Source organism: Tenrec ecaudatus, chromosome 16, assembly GCF_050624435.1.
Source record: "Tenrec ecaudatus isolate mTenEca1 chromosome 16, mTenEca1.hap1, whole genome shotgun sequence".
Taxonomy (NCBI): Eukaryota; Metazoa; Chordata; class Mammalia; order Afrosoricida; family Tenrecidae; genus Tenrec; species Tenrec ecaudatus.
Window position 1 is genome coordinate 70,046,380 of NC_134545.1, and position 21,103 is coordinate 70,067,482.

A 21,103-nucleotide genomic window follows, 5' to 3' on the forward strand; every position below is an offset into this window, starting at 1 on the left:
TAACCACTCTTTTTTGGGGCATTAACCTACAAAAGATTCTTGAATGTAATCATGCAAGAGTAAATTACATAAATTACATATAAGCATTTTGCATGTCAGATGGTATGGGTGGAAAAGGAAAACTGAAAAGCTATTTCTTTTTATGCACAGATGTTTGTCTTATTAGACTCTTTGTTAAAATGCAATTATCACAATTAGAGATTAGAGTTTCTGTTAAGGATTATGGGAAAATTTCTAGAAATGCATAATGGTACATATCCAATATAAAACCAAACCCAAACTCACTGCCCACGAAAGTATTTTGATTCTTAGTGACTCTGTTGGTGAGTAGATTCGCCCCTTTCAGCTTCCTAGACGGTAAATCCTGACTTGAGTAGAAGCCTCATCTTTCCCCTGGGAAGGGGTTGATGCTTTCTATCAGCTGACCTGTGCTTAGCAGCCCCATGGATAGCTCACTTTGTCACCAGCGCTCCATTATCCAACATAGGCAGTGTTCCTAATGTCATGGAAATACATACAAAACAACAATTGAAATGTCAAATTACGTTATATTTGTGACCACAAAAAGTTCCAAGTACAAAAAATAAAATTTTGGGCTAGAACAAATGTTTTAATAAAATGTTCATTAGAAAATAAAATACAATTCTTCAGTTGTGTCACCAGTGGCTTTAGTGGTTATGCTTACATTTGAATTCATCTATCTTCCATGTAGGAGTATAAATACGATCCTATCACAGACAAACAGAATTGTACTTGAAGATAGATCTTGAAGTGTTCCCTTGGCAATGAGGGTGACACCATTCCTCTTGGATTGGTCATTCGTGGTAGATAGTAGTCCAACTCAAAATGGCCAAGGCCACTTCATTTCATTTCACGGATGCCTTAGATATTATTCTTTGGCATTCCACCTCATTATTGACACCTTCACTTCTCCTGGATTCATGCTTTATACAGCCCCTGTTCCATTCATTAATGGATACTGGCAGCTATTTCTTCTGGCTTTGCTTCATATCAGAAAACTAACGTCCTGAAAGTTTTACTTTATGCACATCGTTGACATTGACGATCCTTCGAAGAGCCAGCTCTTCCCCAGTGATGACTTGTGTCCCTTCCAACCTGAGGGGCTCATCTTCCTGGCTTATATCAGATGACGGTCCCATTTTATTCAGGGACTCTTCCATGGCTAATCTCTCCAATTGTCCTTAGTTTGGAAGCTACACTAAAACCCTCCTGGCATGGGTAACCTGGCTGGTATTTGAAACCTCCTAACACAGTGTCCAGCATCATAGCAACATGCAAGTCACCACAGCACTACCACTGACAGCCAAGCAGTGGTTTATTTGATGTCATTTTGTTTTTCCATCATTTTTTATGCTTGTAGAGGGATTCTAATTGGAAACCCTTCATGAAAAATATTCATGATAATTCAGGAGATACACTGCTTGTATTTCTGGGCTATTTAAAAACATTTTCATTGGTAATTTTTGAAGACTTAAGGTAAAGTTGAGTTCTTGGTTTCTCTTTCTTTCCTTGACCGTGTATGCTGCTTCTCTCCCTGCAGTGCCCAACAGCTTTCTAAAGTAAATCCCCCCTTGCTTCTGCTCATAGATTGTTCTTTCTTCTCTAGATTCTGACTCCATCAAATGCAATCTTTCTTATCAGATCCTTATCTCACTTTGGACATTAGCTTCATTTCAGTCCCCAAATGGGATAATCTCCAGAAATTCTAAACATGAGTGAGCCTTTGTGATCCAATAGCCAATCTGAATAAAGTGCATTTCCTACCTTTCATCGCTACGTTTCATGCAATGCTCAACCCTATTTAGTGACACAGCTTCCTGGCCCTGCTGGTCATCTTCTTAAGACTCTGGGGGCTAGAAGCTTTCAAGCAGCTATGAGAGACACACCACTGCCCACTGTTCACCTGGAGCACCAGAAAATGAATGAGAATAAGAAACAGGAGGAGGTATGGAATCTATGTCCAATTGCCTCCGTAAAATTGGTCTTGTTTGCTAAGAGATTTGGTTACCATTACTAAACATTACAATGAATGATTCCATAGAAAACTTCTGATCCAAAGTGGGAAAATGTACTCTCTCTTGAGGGTCTTTGTCATTTCTTTAACTCCCTAATCTATCTAGTCATGGTCTCCTTTCCTTCAGGGTCATTCTATTTGGTCTTTCTACCTTGATCTGCAGCTCTCCTTTTTACCAAATATTCTCCCAACAGAATGTAGTTTTCAAAAACAAACACAAAAAAAGAATCTAGCACTCTAGCTACCACTCAATTTGTTGATATAAAAACAACAATGTAAAGAATATAGTAAATAGAACGTGGTATTTATGGCCCTAGAATTCTATCCAATGATGTGAATCTGATCTAGTCATTTGGGCCTCTCTGCTACTGAGTTTTCAATTTGGGGTGTTCTAGGTCATCTGGTCCCACCAGGGTAATGTAAAGGTTAACTGAGTGGAGAACAATTGAACAAAAGCAGCCCAGCTGTGTGTTCAGAACATTTATCAGTGCTCTTTCTGTACGCTTGCTTTCTTCTCCATCGCTGACCACAATCAGTGTCATCTGTGTTGTGGTTGCTGTTTGATGCCTTTGGGGAGGTTCCCGCCCATAACGCCTCCATGGGCAACCGCACCAAAGAATGCTCCATCTTGTATCTGCCTTGGAGTTGCTGCATATTTTGAGCCCACTGCTACAGTCACAACCCATCTCTCTGCCTTTTCACTGACACTCTACCGAGAGCGAAGTGGATTTCCAAAGACCGAGTCCTCCTGTAAGCTCCATTGTACCCTGTTCACCACGGCGACTCTGATATGTGACATGCCTGTGGCCAAGCTTCCAGCATAACAGCAATGTTCAAGCCAACACCCTATGAGAAACAGACAAGTGGTGGGATTGCACACCACCGGCAGTTCTTCTGGACAAAGGACAGTCTTTCTTCTCCTGTGAAGGGTTACAGCCTGGGAAACTCAGGGGGAAGTTCCATCCTGCTCTAGAGGGTTGCTACGAGTCAGCGTTGACTTGATGCAGGGAGGTTTGGTTTGTGAGTCATGTGCACGGGGAAGTTAGACAATGATGAAAGAAGATCAAAGAGAAGAAGAAGAATCGATGCCTTGGAGTGATGGGGCTGTCAAGGATATTAAAAGTACCATGGACTCCCAGAGGACCAAACAAAGTTGTCTTGGGGGAAGATTTGCCCCTGAGGAGTGAGGATGTCGAGAGTTTGTCTCATGAAGTTTGGACATGTTGTCAGGTCCATGAAAGAGAACATCATACTGGAAGATGAGAGGGCGGGCCAAGAAAAAGGAAGACCCTCCTCCAGGAGATGGATTGACAGAGTGGCTGCAACAATGGGCTCAAACGTGACAACTGAGAGGATGGCACTGGTGCAGAAGGGGTAGGGTTGAATTGTGCATAGGATCACTATGATTTGGAATCAACTCGATGCCACCTAACAACAGTGTGTACTGCATTCTCCCTTAAGAAAATTGTCTTGACTGACTCATTTTCTTCTGGAAAATTCCACTGACATCTAATGACTTCGTTTTTCATATCACATTACATCTGTGATTTTTACTGGAAGAGCAAAAATATAAGCAAACACTTGGCTAATTATCTTCCTATATCTCTGATCCAAATTTGATTTGGAATATGTACTGCTTATCGATTTATTGCTTCTCAGCACCCAAATGATACTCAAGGATTTTAACTATTGATCTTTTATTCTTAGGAGTAATAAGATCAAATTTCAGAGTTCATTTAATGGAAATGTTTTAGCTCCGTGAACACATATCCATTCCCATTTTTTTAGGTGGACTTTTGCTTTCATATAATTTGATGATGTGTTTAAGTGACTTTGAGTGTTAATGATGCTGAGTATCTCAAACTCTCCTGCATCTCTGCTCACCATGACACAGAGACCTGGGCTAAGTCCAGGCATGGAGAACTTTACTACATGTTTATTGAATTAGTAAGTGCATGAGTTTTCTATTTCGGTCCTTTAGATCATAATGTGACGTATGTGAAAAAAAACAACAACAAAAGGCCAAAACATGTCATGAGATCTGGGTTGTAATCCCATCCTTGGCACTCAAGAGCTTGGAAAAGTCATATTTCTTCTGCGATGTACCTTTGTCCTTAAATGAAATGAGTTTAGGCTTTCAAGTTCTCATTCAGTTCTGGAATTCCAGGATCTGATAAACACATTGAATATAAGAATGTTAACATATAATTGTTCTTGAATAATTCTTATTAAAACAGTGTGGTTTGAATATATTTGACATGCCTATACTTCAAATTTTTTATTTTTAGAATAAAATTGGTATATAACAAGGGCAAGCAAACTATAGTTCTTGGCTTAAATCAAAAGGTTGACATGAAAGAAATGATAAATTATCAAGGATTCATGAGGGAGGAAGCACAGGGGAGGGGGGACAATGACCTGATACCAAGGGCTCAAGTTGAAAAAAAATGTTTTGAGAATGATGATGGCAACATATGTACAAATGTGCTTGATACAATGTATGTATGGGATGTGATAAAAGCTGTATAAGCCCCAATAAAATGATTTTTTTAAAAAAAGAAAGAAAAGTTCACAAAACTAAATATATTTTATATCTTCCCCTTTATGAAACAAAAAAGTCTGCAAATTTCTGGTCTATAAGAAGTTAGTCCTCCTATTGCTCCCTCTTACATCTCTGCTATGATTTGACTAGTTAAATCCTCATCTAAGTTTTTAACAATGCTTTTGAAATATAAGTTTTGTGAATCTTAATTAATGGTCAGTCTGTATATTAATGAGATTGTACTTTTCAAAAAGGTTGAGCAGCCCCTGCTTAGCAAGCAGCATGATTGCAATCTCTGTGACTTTGTGATTTAATAGATTATACCTGGGAATTATACATATAACAGGAATGGAAATAAGAAGCATGATTTTTCATACATTTGCCTTAGGAGGAAACCAAACCCTAATGAAGCTCATTGCTCTCAGTTGATTCCACTAATAGTGACACTATAGGTCAGTGTGGAAGTGCCTCCACCGGATTCCCACAACTGTAAATCTTTACAGCTGCAGATTGCTCCATCTTTCTTCTATAAAGAAACTGTTGGGTCTGAACTGATGAGCTTTTGGTTAGCAGCTGAGCACTTAATCATAGTGCCACAAGACCCCTTCCCTTTTCCTTACAACTCCCAAAGATGAAATGTCTGAGTGACTGACACAGAATAGGGCAACAGTAAGTAGTAGTTAGTTAGCTGGCACTGGGACAAGAGTCTGCCGTGCTCAATGTCTTGCTATAAGCTATTGCAGTGGGAGGAATGTTTGCTGGACTTTTTAAGAATTAGGATAGATACTAAAGTGAAGAACTTTCTCCTCAACTCTTTCCATGACTTTAAACCACCACACTGTCTCTGGATAAACACCCTTTACACTGTCAGTTTTACAGCGGAAGTATGGTCATTTTGTAATTAAATTGGGCTTATGCAGCCAAGGCTGTAATTCAACTGACATTATTAAATGGAACAAATACAGCCATTCTTTTTCTTCTAAACTTTCTGATTTTATCTTTCCTGCTTAGTATTTTTTTGGTAAAGCAAACGAATCAATAACAATTCCCTAGAGAAAGACAAATCCCAGGTAATCCCAGGGGACAACAGGTGTGCACGCCGTATTTGTTCTCCTGTGACCACCTTGCCAGTATCCTCACATCACCCCAGATTCCATTATGGAAAAATGAACCAGAATAAAATTCACATAGGTTGTCGGAAAGGATGGAGCTGTGAAATGTTTGATGTTTATCACCATATCAGTTAAGCAATGTGACCACAGGCAATGTGGCACACGGAGTCCCTACAGTCCTGTTGTGTGGACACAGAGAAGACTTGGGGGGCCTGGGTGAGTCAAATAAACACTGGTTGCATAGGGTCACTATGAGTCAGAATGGATTCAAAGGCAGTTGAGTGAGTGAGTCAGTGAGCGAGCGAGCATGACTTGTCATGGGTCTCACGTGCTTTGTGAATTCCTCTGATACCTGGAAAATCCTGTTACCCCCCCCCCACCCCCACCCCAACGCCCACCCTCATGGGACTTGAAATTCTAAAATATTCCTTGGGGTTTTTTAAAATGATTTTTCTGTCTTCAGGGGTATATTATCAAAATGCAAATAACTCTTGCAGAGTTAATCTCTAATTAGCTATTACCAAAATTAATGCAAAGCCTGAAGCAAAGTCCTAAAGAATTTGAGAGCCACATGAAGAGGAGTAGGGATTCAAAATGAAAAAAAAATGGAATATGTGCACTGTGTGTGTGTATGTGTGTGTGTGTGTGTGTGTGTGTGTGTGTGTGTGTGTGTGAGAGAGAGAGAGAGAGAGAGAAGAGGGAATGGAAGGGGTTATTGTCTACTGCAGAGTAAAATGCAGAGGTTGAGACAATGGGAAATGATCCAAAAGAGGAGAGCCGATACCCCTCGGTCTGAAGAAGACTAGGAGTAGGCTAATGAAGGACTTGATAACCCAGAAAGGTCCCCTTAACCTTGCCTCTGGCTCTACTCTGCTATAAAAGGTAACAGATGGAATTGACTCACTGGCAATGGATTTGGAATTTTTGTTCAAATCAGTACTGTTTATAAAGATTTTCTGCTGTGCTAAAATGCTATGAAATTCAAGACTGTCATTGGAACATACTGTACTCTGTTTATCTATTTTTTCCTGGTTGTTATTGTGCTATAAAGATTGAGTTGTATGAATCCTAAATCATTCTTGGTGACTCTTGCCTTCCCATGGAGGGTCTCAAGGATCACTGAGTGTCATTTGTTGTGAAAATAGGAAGCCTGTTGAATACCTTAGGGAAATTGTTCCCAATGCGATGCAAGAACAGTTCTATTTCTTTTTCTCTTAAAGAGCTTTCATTTTTAAAGAATCGAGTTTCGTTGTTAATACAAAAAGTTCTGTAATCAATGCAGATACAAACCAATGCTGCTATTTTTAATGGAAGTCACCAGGTGTGATTATGTTACTAAAAATGAGTAACAGACAATATGACTCAGGGACTAACAAATCAAAATAAATGCCAGCCCTGGTGCTGTGCCCGACATGGCTTCTTTCCCTGCTGGGTCAAAAGGAGCTCTGGGTGTCTGTGGATGAGGGGGAGATGGCCTGCCAGCAGCGCAGGGGAGGAGCACAAAGGGGGTTTAGTCGTTGCTAGTTCCCCTATTGACATGAATCCTTACAATTCGCATTACCAATGTGGCTAGATCTTGGTGACTACATGGTAAACCAGGTATAACATTAGAAGTCTGACTTGGATTTTAAATTTCTAGAGAAAAATATGCAGCTCTTTTGAGATTTACTAGTAGCTCTACCTCACTAATTTTGATAGTGGTTACAAAAATCATTAAACGATTGTTAAAATCCTTTAAAAATTAGTTAATTAAGCTTACAGCTTCTTAAGCAACTTCTTAGATTAATGAAGTAGACACTGCATAATTATTGCCGATGACAATAATAAACTCACTTTTACATTTTTTTCAGGATTCCAAATTCTGAAGCTATACAGTTATCTAATATATATATATAATTTGCTAAAATAAATAGATTGAGTACACTTTGGGGACAATTACCCAACCAATCCTCTCCTGTTGGATCATTTTCATAAAGGTTGGGACCGCTGCGGACACTTGCTACAATAATGATTAAGTTGGGAGGGAAAAAACCATCAGAGACTACTTTCTGAGAAAACCGGTATTTGTTTATCTTTTTCTGATTCGTCCATAAGGGTTTGAAAAACAACCCTGACACGCGTGATTAGTCACCATGATGTTCTATTGTGTTCCCCCTGGAATGATAGCGCGCAGTCACCGGCTTATGTAACCTGGTACCTTGCTTGTAAATTGGTGAAGGAAGCTCCATTTGCTGACAGCCCTAATGTCTACCATCTGTTTGCACGGGATGAAGTCCTGGTGCCCGGCTAATGGACAATAAATTAGGTACCAGCAGCAGGCTTCTGACAAGGCTCTTCAGTTATAGTGTGAGATGATCTGGGGCTTTTTTCTTGTTAGTTCCCTCAGTTTTCATATTTTTGTAGCTGTGAATTCAACATTTGGTGGGAAGTTCCGCTTCTCTCCTAAAAGAATAAGAAGCCAAAGTCCTCTCAAGATGCCTTCCCTGCGTTGGATCCTCTAGGTGGGTAACTCCGGAGATTACCCTGCCTTCTCTACAGAGAGCAAGGAGACATTTTCTGCGTGTTTGCTCCATGTCGTGTTTTATGTCTGGGCTATTCCAAAGGCTAAGATGTGTGATATTCCAAGCAAGTCTGTCACATAGATATTAATACCACCTTTTGCAGATAGGAAATGTGAGTTCCTCTTAATGTTCATGCCCACAGTATCACAAAATGGTGCCGTTGGTCATCCAGTGCTAGGCTTGGTTTAACCACGCCCACGTGCCTTCCATTGCACATGCACATGACTAGATTTGAAATCGAGAAAATGAGGGTGAGGACCGAGGTATGTGTGTGACATTAGTCAATATCCCTTCATCTCAGGGGACCTCAGTTGATAATGAGGGAGCTGGGCCTGATGACTCAAATGGTCTCATTCAGTCTGGTCTTTGGGCTCTGAAATTTAGCATACAATCTTATCAAAGTTATTAATTCTCCAGAGATTTCGTTTCCTCTTCCACATGCCCTTTCAACTATTCAGTTTGGACATGTGAAAATTTATTTTATAAAGCATCATACCTAATACTCACTGTAAGAATCGAGTTGATTCTTACAGTTTCCCTATAGAACCAAACAGAGCTCTTTCCTAGGGTTTCTGTGATTGTAACTGTTTACAATCACAAAGGCCTCATTTTTCTCCCTCAAAGAGTCTGGTGGGTTTGAACTGCCAATTTTTCATTTAGCAGTCTAAAGTTAAGCCCACAACTCTACAAACCCAAACCAAACTTGCCATCTAGTCCATGCTGACTCAACCCCCTGTGGGTTTCCAAGACTGTAACTGTTTATGAGTAGAAAACCCAGTGTTTCTCTTGAGGAGGTGCTGCTGGTTTCGATCTGGAGACCATGTGGACTGCAACACAATGTGTAACCAGTACACCACCAGGGTCCCTATGCAGTTCTGCCAGGGCTTCTTATAAAACACCACAGGGATATCGTTAGATGCCATGGAGTTGTTCCACCTCAAAGCGACCTTCTGTGCATCATAACAACGCACGGCCCAGGCCTGCACCATCCTCACCACACGCCCACCCAGGAGTCCATTACGCCGCCGTTTACTGTGTCATCCATCTTGTTGAGGCAGAGCATAGGCTATCGCTCCTCCCCTCCCATCACCTGACAAATCCCCCAGCTATGACACCCAGTCTCCCTCTGTCATTCACCAGATTTCTTCATCCTATGCTACAGAATACAAACGAACAATTTATTGAAGATCAAATTGTCAAAACTTTTGCTTAACTTGGATCCACAAATCAAGAAATCTAAGGACACCATTGCACTAGGTGAAGCTGTGGCAAAAGACCTCTTTCGGGTGCCAAAGGGCAAAGATGTCCCTTTGAGGTCCAAGGTCTGCTTTAACCAAAGTCAAGATCTTTTATTTGCCTCATATGCCTGTGAAAGCTAGACAATAAAAAAGGAAGATGGGGGTGGGATATGATGCCTTTGAATTATGGTGTTGGTCTGAAATATCAAAAGTCCCACGGCCTGCCAGAAGAACAAACACCTTTTTTGAAGCCATAATACTATGTAGACATGAGAATGGCAAGACTTCATCTCATGTGTTTTGACATGTTATCAGGAGACACCAGTCCCTGGGAAAGATTACCATGTTGGGTAAAGCAACGGGTCTGTAAAACAAAGGGGGTCCTTCAATAGACCAGGTTGGCGGAGCGACAACCACAGTGTGCTGAAATGTAACAATTGTGAAAATGGTGCAGGACTGGACGGCACTTTCGTGTATTCTTCCCAGGGTCACTGTGAGTCAGAATCAACTCAAGGACACATAACACCAACTATCACAACTTTCCACGAGTTTATTTATGTACTTCAGAATTTCACTTCTTTTTGCAATTATTTGGGGGAAAGTAAGGTATCTTCCCAAATACAGCAACAGGTTAGAATGTAGACTGAAATTAATTTGGGTGAAGAGGAAGTAATACTCTACAAAAGCGAAAAATCAATTAAAGTGGCTTTGTGGCCCAGACTACACTATTGGGGGATTTGATAAATAGTTGAATCTAAACTCAATGATCTGAAATGTGTCCCTCCACCTAACTTACAATAGATTCTCCTGTTAACCATTTTTATTTGCTCTCAGTTGCCTCCTGTGTGGCCCCATTTCCAATTATTCTCTTTAGCATTCATTTTGCTTAATCTTTCAGGATATTTGCATATACCACTTCTCATGAAACTGTCCAAGACCTTGATAATGACTCATACTCTCTCTCTCCTGAGGTTTTCCTTTTCTTACCAAATGCTTTGTAAAATAACCATTTGGGCTCAGTGGTCTCATGTCTTCACTTCCCACTCCACATTCCGTTGGCTTTGTATTAGAGCCATACGTAAATTTTCTTTTCTTTTGTTGATCTGATCTTGTTCTATATGGAATCCTTTCGTGACTTTTAAGAGGATTAAACATGCTCTTTGGAACTTGGCTTCCATACTCCCCACGTCATTAAAACTATTTCCTTCCAGTTTACTAAATGATTGCCCTTTCCTCTCTCATTATGCCTCTCAGCTTCACACTTACATTTCACACAGTGGGTTGTCCCATTGCTCTTGAAACGGTCTCTTCCTTTGCTCAGGTTTTATACCCTGCTCGGATTGCTAACTGTTTTTCTTCCTTGGGCTGGCTCTTAAGTGTAAGAATTTCCCCATATTCTAAACTAGGTCCTTTTCTCATCTCTGTGCTTTTGTGTCATTCTATTAAGTGTCACGGCTGCAGCTATTAACTGTATCTAGGACATCTTTAAGGTTATAAAAGTTCCTTCTCCACATTCCAACCTCCTGCAGGACTCCTATTCTTGAGTGTCCAAATTGTATGTCGAACACAGTGGATCCGTAGTGGAGTGCCACCATTCCTCCTGAAACATTTGCTCTACACTCAGTCTAGGATTTCTTCATCATGATTATATCCCTAGTTTGCCCTTTGCTTCTTGTGTTTGGTCAGAAGTTATGTGATTTTAACTCTTCAGCACAAATATGAATTCCTCCGGTAAAGGGCTAATGATCACCAGTGGAATTCAGCGTGTGCTAACCAGATACTCTGCCTCCAAACTCCCCTATTACCGAGCACTTTCAATTAGGGTACTGAATGCATAGTGGAGTGGGAGTAACATAATTTCACGGCATTAAATGGTCAAAATTATGCTTATTCCAATCTTCATGGCTTCCTGTGAACCAACTTCAAGATGCTGCTGAACTTATTGCTTACTTCCTTTACCACGCTTCACGCTAGCCACTTGAAACGGTTCCTAGTGTCTTGATTTACTTATGCTAATATCTCTATTTGTATTGCTCTTCCTGTATATCCAGAATCAGCAAATAATACCAGATATTTTTTCCCATGAAGACCGAGTCCAGCGCTCTATAGCTAGAAGTAGTCACAGATTTTTCTGAACTTCCATAAAAGTTTATGCTGGGTGGCCATCTATCTGAGAAACAACAAAGCCCGCAAGAAAGAAGCACACCAGTCTGTCCCGACAAGACCACTGAAGACAAAGAGGGTGCATAAGTAATGTGGTGAAGAAAGCTGATGGTGCCTGGCTATCAAAAGATATAGCATCTGGAGTCTTAAAGGCTTGAAGGTACAGAAGCAGCCATCTAGCTGAGAAGAAACAAAGCCCACATGGAAGAAGCACACCAGCCTGTGTGATCATGAGGTGTCAAAGGGAGCAGGTATCAGGCATCAAAAAACAAAAAAATCATATCATTTGAATGAGGGGGAGTACAGAGTGGGGACCCAAAGCCCATCTGTAAGCAACTGGACATCCCCTTACAGAAGGGTCTCTGGGAAAAGATGAGCCAGTCAGGGTGCAGTATAGCAATGATGAAACATAAAACTTTCCTCTAGTTCTTAAATGCTTCCTCACACCCCCCTCCAATATCATGAACCCAATTCTGCCTTATAAATCTGGCTGGACCAGAGGATGTACACTGGTACAGATAGGAACTGGAAACACAGGGAATTCAGGACAGATGAACCCCTATGGACTAGTGGTGAGAATGGTGATACCAGGAGGATGGAGGGAAGGTGAGAGAGAAAGGGGGAACAGATTACAAGGACCTACATATAACTTCCTTCCTGGGGGACAGACAGCGGAGAAGTGTGTGAAATGAGACATCGGATTGTGTAAGATATGACAAAATAATAATAATTTATAAATAATCAAGGGTTCATAGGTGAAGGTAGAGCAAGGAGGGAGGAGGAAAAGTGAGCTGACATGAAGTGCTCAAGTAGAAAGAAAATGTTTTGCGAATGATGATGGCAATAAATGTACAAATGTGCTTGACATAATGGATGGATGTATGGATTGTGATAAGAGCCGTACAAACCCCAATAAAATGATTTAAAAATAAAAGTTTATGGTGGGTAGTTTTAACCTCTACCTCACTTAAGAGTTACATGTGTGCATGCCATAGTTCCTCTTTTAAAATTTAATCAAGCGCAGTTGGGTTAAGATGTATTCTCTTATAATTTAATCTCCCCCTTTAATCATTTTAAAGTTGTTTTAGTTTTTCAAAAAGCAAAGGGGGATACATGTGGATCAAGCCTCCAGTGACCTCCTCTGATCATAAACCAGGAATGTGAATAGACTTGCTATCCTGCGGAAGGCACTGGGACATGGATTATTTCACAGTTAGGTTAAATTGTAGTACTTCATCATTTGATCTCCCTTAGGATCCATTTTAAAATTTTCTTAGTTTTTAATATTTTCTGCTTTCTTTTTGATTGAAGAGTTTCTGTTTTACTTTGCCCCTGCTGTTGTTGTTTTCTGTATATGAAATCTATATACAGGATATATAAATCTATAGCTGGATTAATGGTTCCATTGGGGCATGACAGGGACAGTTGAGGGGACATAGGGAGGTAATAACGATGAGGACAAGAACGAAGAGAATGTTCAAGAACTGGTTGTCGTGTTGTATGCTATGTATGTAACTATGGACTCGTATGCTATGTGAATTAATTGCTGATACAACTGTTAATAAAAGAAAATGCCATGAAAAATGTAATCCCTAAAACAAGAATATATGCTGTTCTTTCCATTCTGCCCACAGAGCCTCGTGCAATACTTTTGTACAGGATCCATCATCAGTAAACATTAGTTCAAGGGAAGAAGAGATTAATGGAAGATTGTGGTTTCTGGGACTTGGAGAAAGGGTATCTTTAAAGGAGATATCCCGGAATCTACTTGTCACCCTACACCTTGCATAAAGAAGCCTCCAACGGGAAGATTTGTGCTCCATGTGTACTCTTCTCCACCCAGAGCCTCTGAGCTCAGCATTCTACTACAACATGGTAGGCTGAACATCTCCACCCTCAGCTTCGCACAGACACTAGTGATCTATTTCCGCTGGAACAAGTCTATTAAAGAGCACATGGTGCAGTTCTTTCCCTTGGTCCAGCTTTTAGCTCTTTGGATGCACTTACTTGCATACATTACCTTGAAGAAAACTTGGTAGAGTGCTCTGGGGCAGTGCACAGACATTTCAACAGCAGTCTGTGAGTTGAAAATCGGATATTTATAGTTTGTAGCCAATTGTACTGTAGCCAATAAAGCATTCAGGGAATGAGATTATTAACCAAAGTGGCGAGCAGAAACGGGGAAATGAATTATTAAAGAAAAGTTTAAAGGCCGTAAAAATCTGCCTACATCTAGAAGTGATGCATTCTCCCATAGTGCCTGCCCTAAATATTTACATGTGTATTGTAGGAAGCTGGAGGAACTGAGAAGATAACAAAAAACATGTTAAATCTTAATAATAGTAATAATAGTATTCGAAAATTTTAAAAAGTAGCTAGCATTGGTTGATTGCCTCCTGAGTAAAAGCACACGGTTGAGCGCTTTATCATATAGTATCATTGATCCTCATATTATCCCTATTCCATATGCATTTGTCTCTTCATAAATGAACTATCTGAGGTGAAATTCGTGATTGTTAAGCACCTTGCTGAAGTGCTCAAGCAGAAGGTGTCAGAGTTAGCAATTCTAGGAGAATAAAGGGTGATAATCCAACATAGAATTCATTTTAAAATGAAATTATATGAAACAAGTAGTATTAGCCCCATGAAGTGGTTTGTGATTCCAAGAACGTATGTCTGTCACCGACATGACTGTTCAGTGCCCATCACAGAGGCATGGACTTACTCTCTGTCGATCACCAGGCAGGTGACAGCTTCTGCCGCGATGACATTCGCTGTCCTCACGTCTTCCCTATTAAAAAAAAATAGAGATCTTGAAGGAAAATACTTCAAAGGTCAAACAAGCATGTTCATCATGATTAATTCAGGAAACATTAAGTTATGTCATCTTGTTGATTTAGCTACTTCTAAATGTAAGCTTTATTTATGTCTCAAATTTCTTTGTTCTGAGAAACCACCTTACACGTGTTATGAAGCCCGCTAATCCAGCAGCTACAATTTTCATATTTGATGCTTCCCATACAAAACTGAAATAAAAATTGATAGCATCATTTCCTGTGTTCTTCAGCAAATCAGTTGAAGAGTGATAAGGGCAGTAACGAACAAGAATAGATGAGATAAGGGAAACAAGAAAAAGGTAAGGAAAACAGTAAAAATATGATCATGAAATAAGAACCAGTGGGTCACAGAACATAACTCCGCTTTTGTTGGTCATGATATAAAAACTTCCACTCTTGTCAGTCATGACATTAAAAAATATATACTTCTTGAACTCCCTCTTCAGGCAAATATGAAAACCTAGTCTTAGCTCCCAAGAGGATAAAAATTTAGGAAATTGATGAGATTGAGATTACGCCAGATATCTGCTGTCACATCTATGTAAAGTAACTTGGAGTTATTCATTATACATGAAAATACCTACATAATGTGCATCCACTTTTGTGGATGTTATATGTGGATCAGTGTGGGATACAGAAAGCTTTCTCCCAAGTTGTCTCCCCCAAATTTATGCCAAACTCAAGACGCTGCTTGCTACACATGGTAAATGACTGTACACTGGGAGTTAAGTGAAAGTAGGTCGGGGGTTATTCTCCTTAAGAGTATCAGCCATCTAGAGCAACCAGACTGTATAGTCTGACTCACCCTAAGTAGGGCCCACTCCCTTCTGATATTGTTCCCTTGAAGAAATGCCCCAAGGCAAGCCTGGGGCCACTCAAGGATGACTAAGGTTAGGCTACTATATTGAGTCTAGGTCCACTCATTTTGCCACATATGTACCCCTATTCCCTCCCTTTACTATTGTGTGTACACCCCTAGGTCATCCTCCTCCTATTGCTTATACTGCCTGTGTTACAACCCCTTCTCAGGATGTACATTGCTATCTGTAATCAGAGGGCGTGCATGCCCTCAAAGATATGCAAGCTTTGGTTAGAAATAAAACCTCACGAGAGCTCTCTCCTGCCCTCTCGTCCCCCACCTCCACGTGTACCACCAAGAGGAGTTGAGGTGAGCATGCTACCATGACTTGTGTCTGACTTCTTTATTTTACTCTCTCTCTCCCATCTCTTGAATTTCTCCATTATGTTGCTATAATCTTTGTTTATCTTAACCATACAATTTCACCTACTGAACCTGTGATTAGTTGTGGGCGGGCTGGGCACCCCCACAGATTAGTATGAACTAAGACAGGTTATTGTACTCTTTTATGTGTTTGTGTGAGCATGTGTGTGCATGAATGTGTTGATGTTGCTGTGTGGGAGAGGGATTATTGGCATGAACCTATTTCCCAACAAGAGAAAGGGTGAACAAAATGTAATACTGAAAGTTTTGAAAGAATGGGTTAGAGAGCCAGGTATTGACTAAGATAATGAATGTTTATTTATCTGTGTGTGATAATAGGATATGTTTAGTGATTTGTAAAGTAAAATATATTTTAGTACAAAAAAGACAAAAATGGTACAATTGCATATACATGTATACATGTCTAGAAGCATGAAAAGATATGTTCAAGGATGCCCATCTCTTTTTATATAATTCTATTATTTGATTGCTTAGAGGTTGCTCAAGGCAGCAAATATTACTATAAATTTCTCCCAGTCAGACTCCAGGAAGATGGCCGCCAGAGAGGTAGCTCATGCTCAGAGCTCCCAGGAGATGGCTCTTGAATGCTTCCTCCCCTCCATTATCATGATCCCAATTCTACTTTACATAACTGGCTGGACCTGGAGATGTACACTGGCACGGATAGGAACTGGAAATATGGAGAATCCAGGACAGATGAGCCCCTCAGGAACAGTGGTGAGAGTGGCGATATCGGGAAGGTGGAGGGAGGGTGAGAGAGAAAGGGGAAAGAGATGGCAAGGTCTACATGTAACCTCCTCCCTGGGGGATGGACAGTGGAGAACTGGGTGAGGGAGATGTCAGATGGTGTAAGATATGATAAAAATAATAATTATTTATAAATTATTAAGGGTTCAGGGGGAGGAGGTGCAGGGAGGGAGGGGGGAAATGAGGAGCTGATACCAAGGGCTCAAGTAGAAAGCAGGTGTTTTGAGAATGATGATGGCAACATATGTACGAATATGCTGGACACAAAAGATGTATGTACGGATTGTAAAACGAGTTGTATGAGACCCTAATAAAATGGTTTAAGAAAAAAAAGAAAAGAAAACCTATGGATAATCCCCCCCCCAAAAAAAATTTTTCCCAATCTAAAAATCCAACAAAATAAAAATATCAAAGTCTTATAAAAATACATTAAAACTAGCTCTTCATAATTACATATCTGTCTTGACAATGAGGAGGCCTGATGGCACTGTGGGTAAGGTGTAGGTCAGTGACTCAAACCCACTTGGTACTCTGTCTGGAAAGATCAGTGTGTCTGTCCCCATAAAGATGTAACTTCGATGAATATAAAAAAGATGTAAAGTCTTGAAACCGTATAATTTACTCAAAGGCATGGGGGTCTGGGGATTTGTTTTATTTTTTTCAGTTTGGCAGTGTTGTGGGTTGGTCACTGGATCAATAACCACAAGGTTGGTGGTTCAAACCTACCAACTGCTCCATGGGAAATAGATGAGGTTGTTTGCCTATAACCATGAAGTTAGTCAACCCTACCTACTTAGGGCTGCGATGTGTCAGAGCTGACTGGAAGGTCATGGCTAGCTCCACAATCTAGAAATGTCCCAACACATTTTAAAAATGGAACAGATGCCCAATGATGTTTCAATATGCCTGTATTTTTTGTGCATTTAAAATTTAAAAGCGGTTTCCATCACAAGCTATACATATTTTAAGGTGCTATATTGAAAATATCTCAATATTTTCAAATGTTACCTTTCTTTCCTGGTCTAAATTTAGGTACACTTTTGCAAATAACTGCAGTCTAATTTTAACAAAATTAAAGCACCCTAATTTTAAAAATGCAACTAGGGAGAAAAAAAATCAAAGGTCTCAAGAGTGACATGATCCATAGAAAGTGAAAATATTTTTATTTCAAAAAGTAAAACATTACAAGTCACTGGTCTAGCATCAAGCTCAGCACCTTGTGATTTGACATAGAATGAGCCTGAGAAGAAGGGCGGCACTGAGGAAAAACCACACTAAACAGCACATTATGGTGGCCACTTACTGAGTCACGAGTGTCTGTCAGGACGTGATGTTAAATTCACGCCTGTGACAAATGGTGGCCATTTTATCCCAACCTTCCATATGGAGGAAAGTTAAGTGTCACCATAAAGTCGCCCCTAGCCTACTCGGTGGAAGCTCTGACATTTGAACAGAGATCTGTGAATCCAACGTCCATGTTCTTTCTTCCAAGTAAAGTACATCACTTACCCATGCTCGGATTTTAACTCAACAGTTCCAAATTCTTTTGAATGGACAATAAATCTCGAGCAGTTCTGTGAGATCGCTCTCTCTGAGTATTATGAAAATTCTATTTACAGTATGTAAGACAATGACACTCAGATTATTATGGGCATCACATTTTTTCTTAATAATAATGTTACATAACAAGAGGAAATTATTTATTACCGAATTCATTTCATGACATGTTGTTTCTTCCATTACACTGTCATTGAATGGCTCCTGCTAAGGAACTGACATGTATACTTGTATATTTATATAGACATATAGATTTACTTACATATGTTTACCAATGTAAATAATCCCTTTCAGGGTCCAAGTACCAGGCTAAAGCAGAGTTAATTTGGATGAAGGTACAAAATACTGCATAGAAGGGCCTTCAAACTATGAAAATAATTAAAAGATAAAAGGATTTGTTCCTGCAAACTTTTTGAAGCCCTCATACTCTTGCCAAAGAGAGGCCCTGAGAACTCAATGTAGTTATTTTACCAGCTCTCTCCCCTTACATAACTGTCAGGACAGTGACTATGTACCAAGTTGGGAAGGGCTTTTGACTGGGGTAGAGATGCTGAAAGGGGCTGAGAGAAATGACGGTTTTCTTTCTTTTTTTCATCGAGTTTCCTTCCTTCTAGGGCTCCCTCCCCCTTCTCCTCCCATTCCCCTCCCTCCCCATTTTGTCTCTTTTCTCCTCTCTTTATTTCTATGTATAAAACAATTTTTTTAGCAGTACAGGGTATTTGGTCATTTCTAGGCAAAGAATACATGCATATCTTAAAAGCATTGATCACAGATATTTTATCATTTGAATTATGTTATCCCTGTCTATTTAATTTAAAACATTTGTCAACACATCACTTTTGAACACCAGCAAAGTAAGATTTTGTAACAAGTCAAAGCAGATATATCCGTAGCACAGCCCAGCTCTCTCATGCGCACAGTCTTCACAAAGACAACCTCTCACGCATCCACTCCAGAGCTCAGTTCAGAAGGAGACCTGCTACCCATGGACTATCTGCAGAAGCAGCAACTGTTCACCCCACAACCGATGCTTCATTTATACACTTACTATTGATTAATGAATAAAGCTATGCAGGTAAGTAGTTTTCTCTTTTTAGGTATCTTTTGGAGTTGTTAGAAATGCCTTCCGATGAAATGATAGTACATGAGAAAACAATAGAACAGCGTTTGCAAATACAGTTTTCTGGGCACTGACTCTGAGATTCGTTGACCTTCGTCACTGGAATCCTCATCATCGCTGTATCCCAAAGTGGAGTCACTGTCTGTGTCAGAATAATCCATAGCAAGTGTGCACACTGACTCTTCTCCTTCTGAAGTAACGCTCCTGTGCCTCATGCCTACAGGCCTGCCCCGAGACCTCAGGGGAACAAACAGTGGACCGGCCAAGGCAGAACATAGTTCAAGCAAAGTAGCTGTCTGAGCTGGGGCTCTCCCTTTCCAGCTCTGGGCCAACTTGACGGCTGTCAACAGAGACCTAGTGTTCTCTCAGCGCCAGCCTTCGTGGAAACCGACACTAATCCTTTATGAGCTCACAGCGAGCTGCGGGCTGGAGCCCTGCTTTCTCTGTCAAGTGCAACTGTTTAAAGTCGCCAGTTAAATCTGGTTCCTGTAAGACAAAGCAAATCTTTTTCATCTCAAAATCAAAGGCAATCTTACCACAAGTAGGATATTCAAAATCGAAGGGATGGGAAGAGCACCAAGAAGCCGCTTACAATGAGATTATCGTGTTGGATTAATTATGAACTGGATTTGCAAAGTTTGTGGCAAATCTGACCGTGATATTTAAAAATTGGGTCCCTGTGCAAAACAAACAAACAAATTAAAAAACAACAACCCAGTTCTTTCAGGAAAAAAGTCATTTCAAGCCAGCCACTGACTATACTTCCCACTCGGCTATAAAGCAGCTACAGGATGATTTATCCCTCGAGCACTTGACAGAGCGGGCATACCAAGAGCACAGTGACCAGAGACATGCAATTAGTTAAACGCCGTCCACTCGTGCCAGCACCAAGGCTGCAGTCCATCAGCACTCGGTTTTTCCACCATCATGACGCTGCAGGAACGGGTGCCCTCTAAGGAACAGCGAGCCTTTCCAATACGCCCATCCTTTGAAATTCCTTCTCTGCCACTTGATAATGAATAATTTCCAAATTCGTTTCTGATGCAACCATTTCAATGATGTTTCTAGATCATATCCCTCAATTCACTGAAATATGGCTATTCCTCTCAAATTCAATGTTTGGGCTTTCTTTCCTTTTCTTGTTCTGAATTTTTTTCTCCTCCCAGGGGAAATTTCATAGAACATGAAAACAGCAACAATTAGTTTTATATTCATCTAATTTTAATTTCTGTTACCTCTTCCTACTAGACACTGCATGGAAGTCCTGTGTGACCTCCAGTTCACACCTAACTCAAAGCCCCTGTGTTTCCTGAGGTGGTCAATAGCCTCACGGTTGCTGCTTCCCCTCCAGGATCAAAGAATAGATCCATTTCTTACTGACTCCTCCATCTCCATTGTCACTTCACCACTGAATGATCCTGTTGAGTCTCTTTTTACCTCTTACATCCTTTCATTTTTGTGACCCCGCAGGTAGGGGCTGACTCCTGGCCTTATCACTGATCGGCCTTCTTCCTTCACCCCGTACTCCCTACTGTCCTTCTACTAACTTGAGTTGCACATTTTGAATTGTCAATCTATTCTCGACAGAAGGAACCCTTGATAGAAATGTTCTAAGTTGCAAGTTTTTCGTGTAGAGCTTGAGGTCCTCCGTTGGCTAATCGATTGTATTTCCGAGTAGCATAGAGCTAGCCCTCATTTGTACTTGGAACAGACGGCTGTTTCCTGAATGTACATTAGTCATTTATCGCCCCCCTTGCCTGTACATACGAAGTCAGATCCTCCAAGAATCCCACATTCAAGTTCAAATGCTCCTTATCCACATAAGCTGCCATGTATTTCCAAAAGCATTGTTAGAGAATAAAAACCCTTTTTGGCGGAAGAAACAGTTTCAAAAACTGAGTACGGAAATATAGCTAAACAAAAAAAGGAGATATAGAAACATCATCTA

The 21,103-nt window shown here is 40.4% G+C and overlaps 1 protein-coding gene across 2 annotated transcripts in view; it reads right to left on the reverse strand.

The window, feature by feature from the left end:
* The window catches only part of PRKG1 (protein kinase cGMP-dependent 1), a 1,325,949-nt gene that overhangs the window by 134,790 nt on the left and 1,170,056 nt on the right, over window positions 1–21,103 (reverse strand). For both annotated transcript variants that reach the window (XM_075534995.1, XM_075534994.1), the window contains exon 8: window positions 14,377–14,442. In XM_075534995.1, the coding sequence (XP_075391110.1) occupies window positions 14,377–14,442 (66 nt within the window). The remainder of the gene's footprint in view (window positions 1–14,376; window positions 14,443–21,103) is intronic.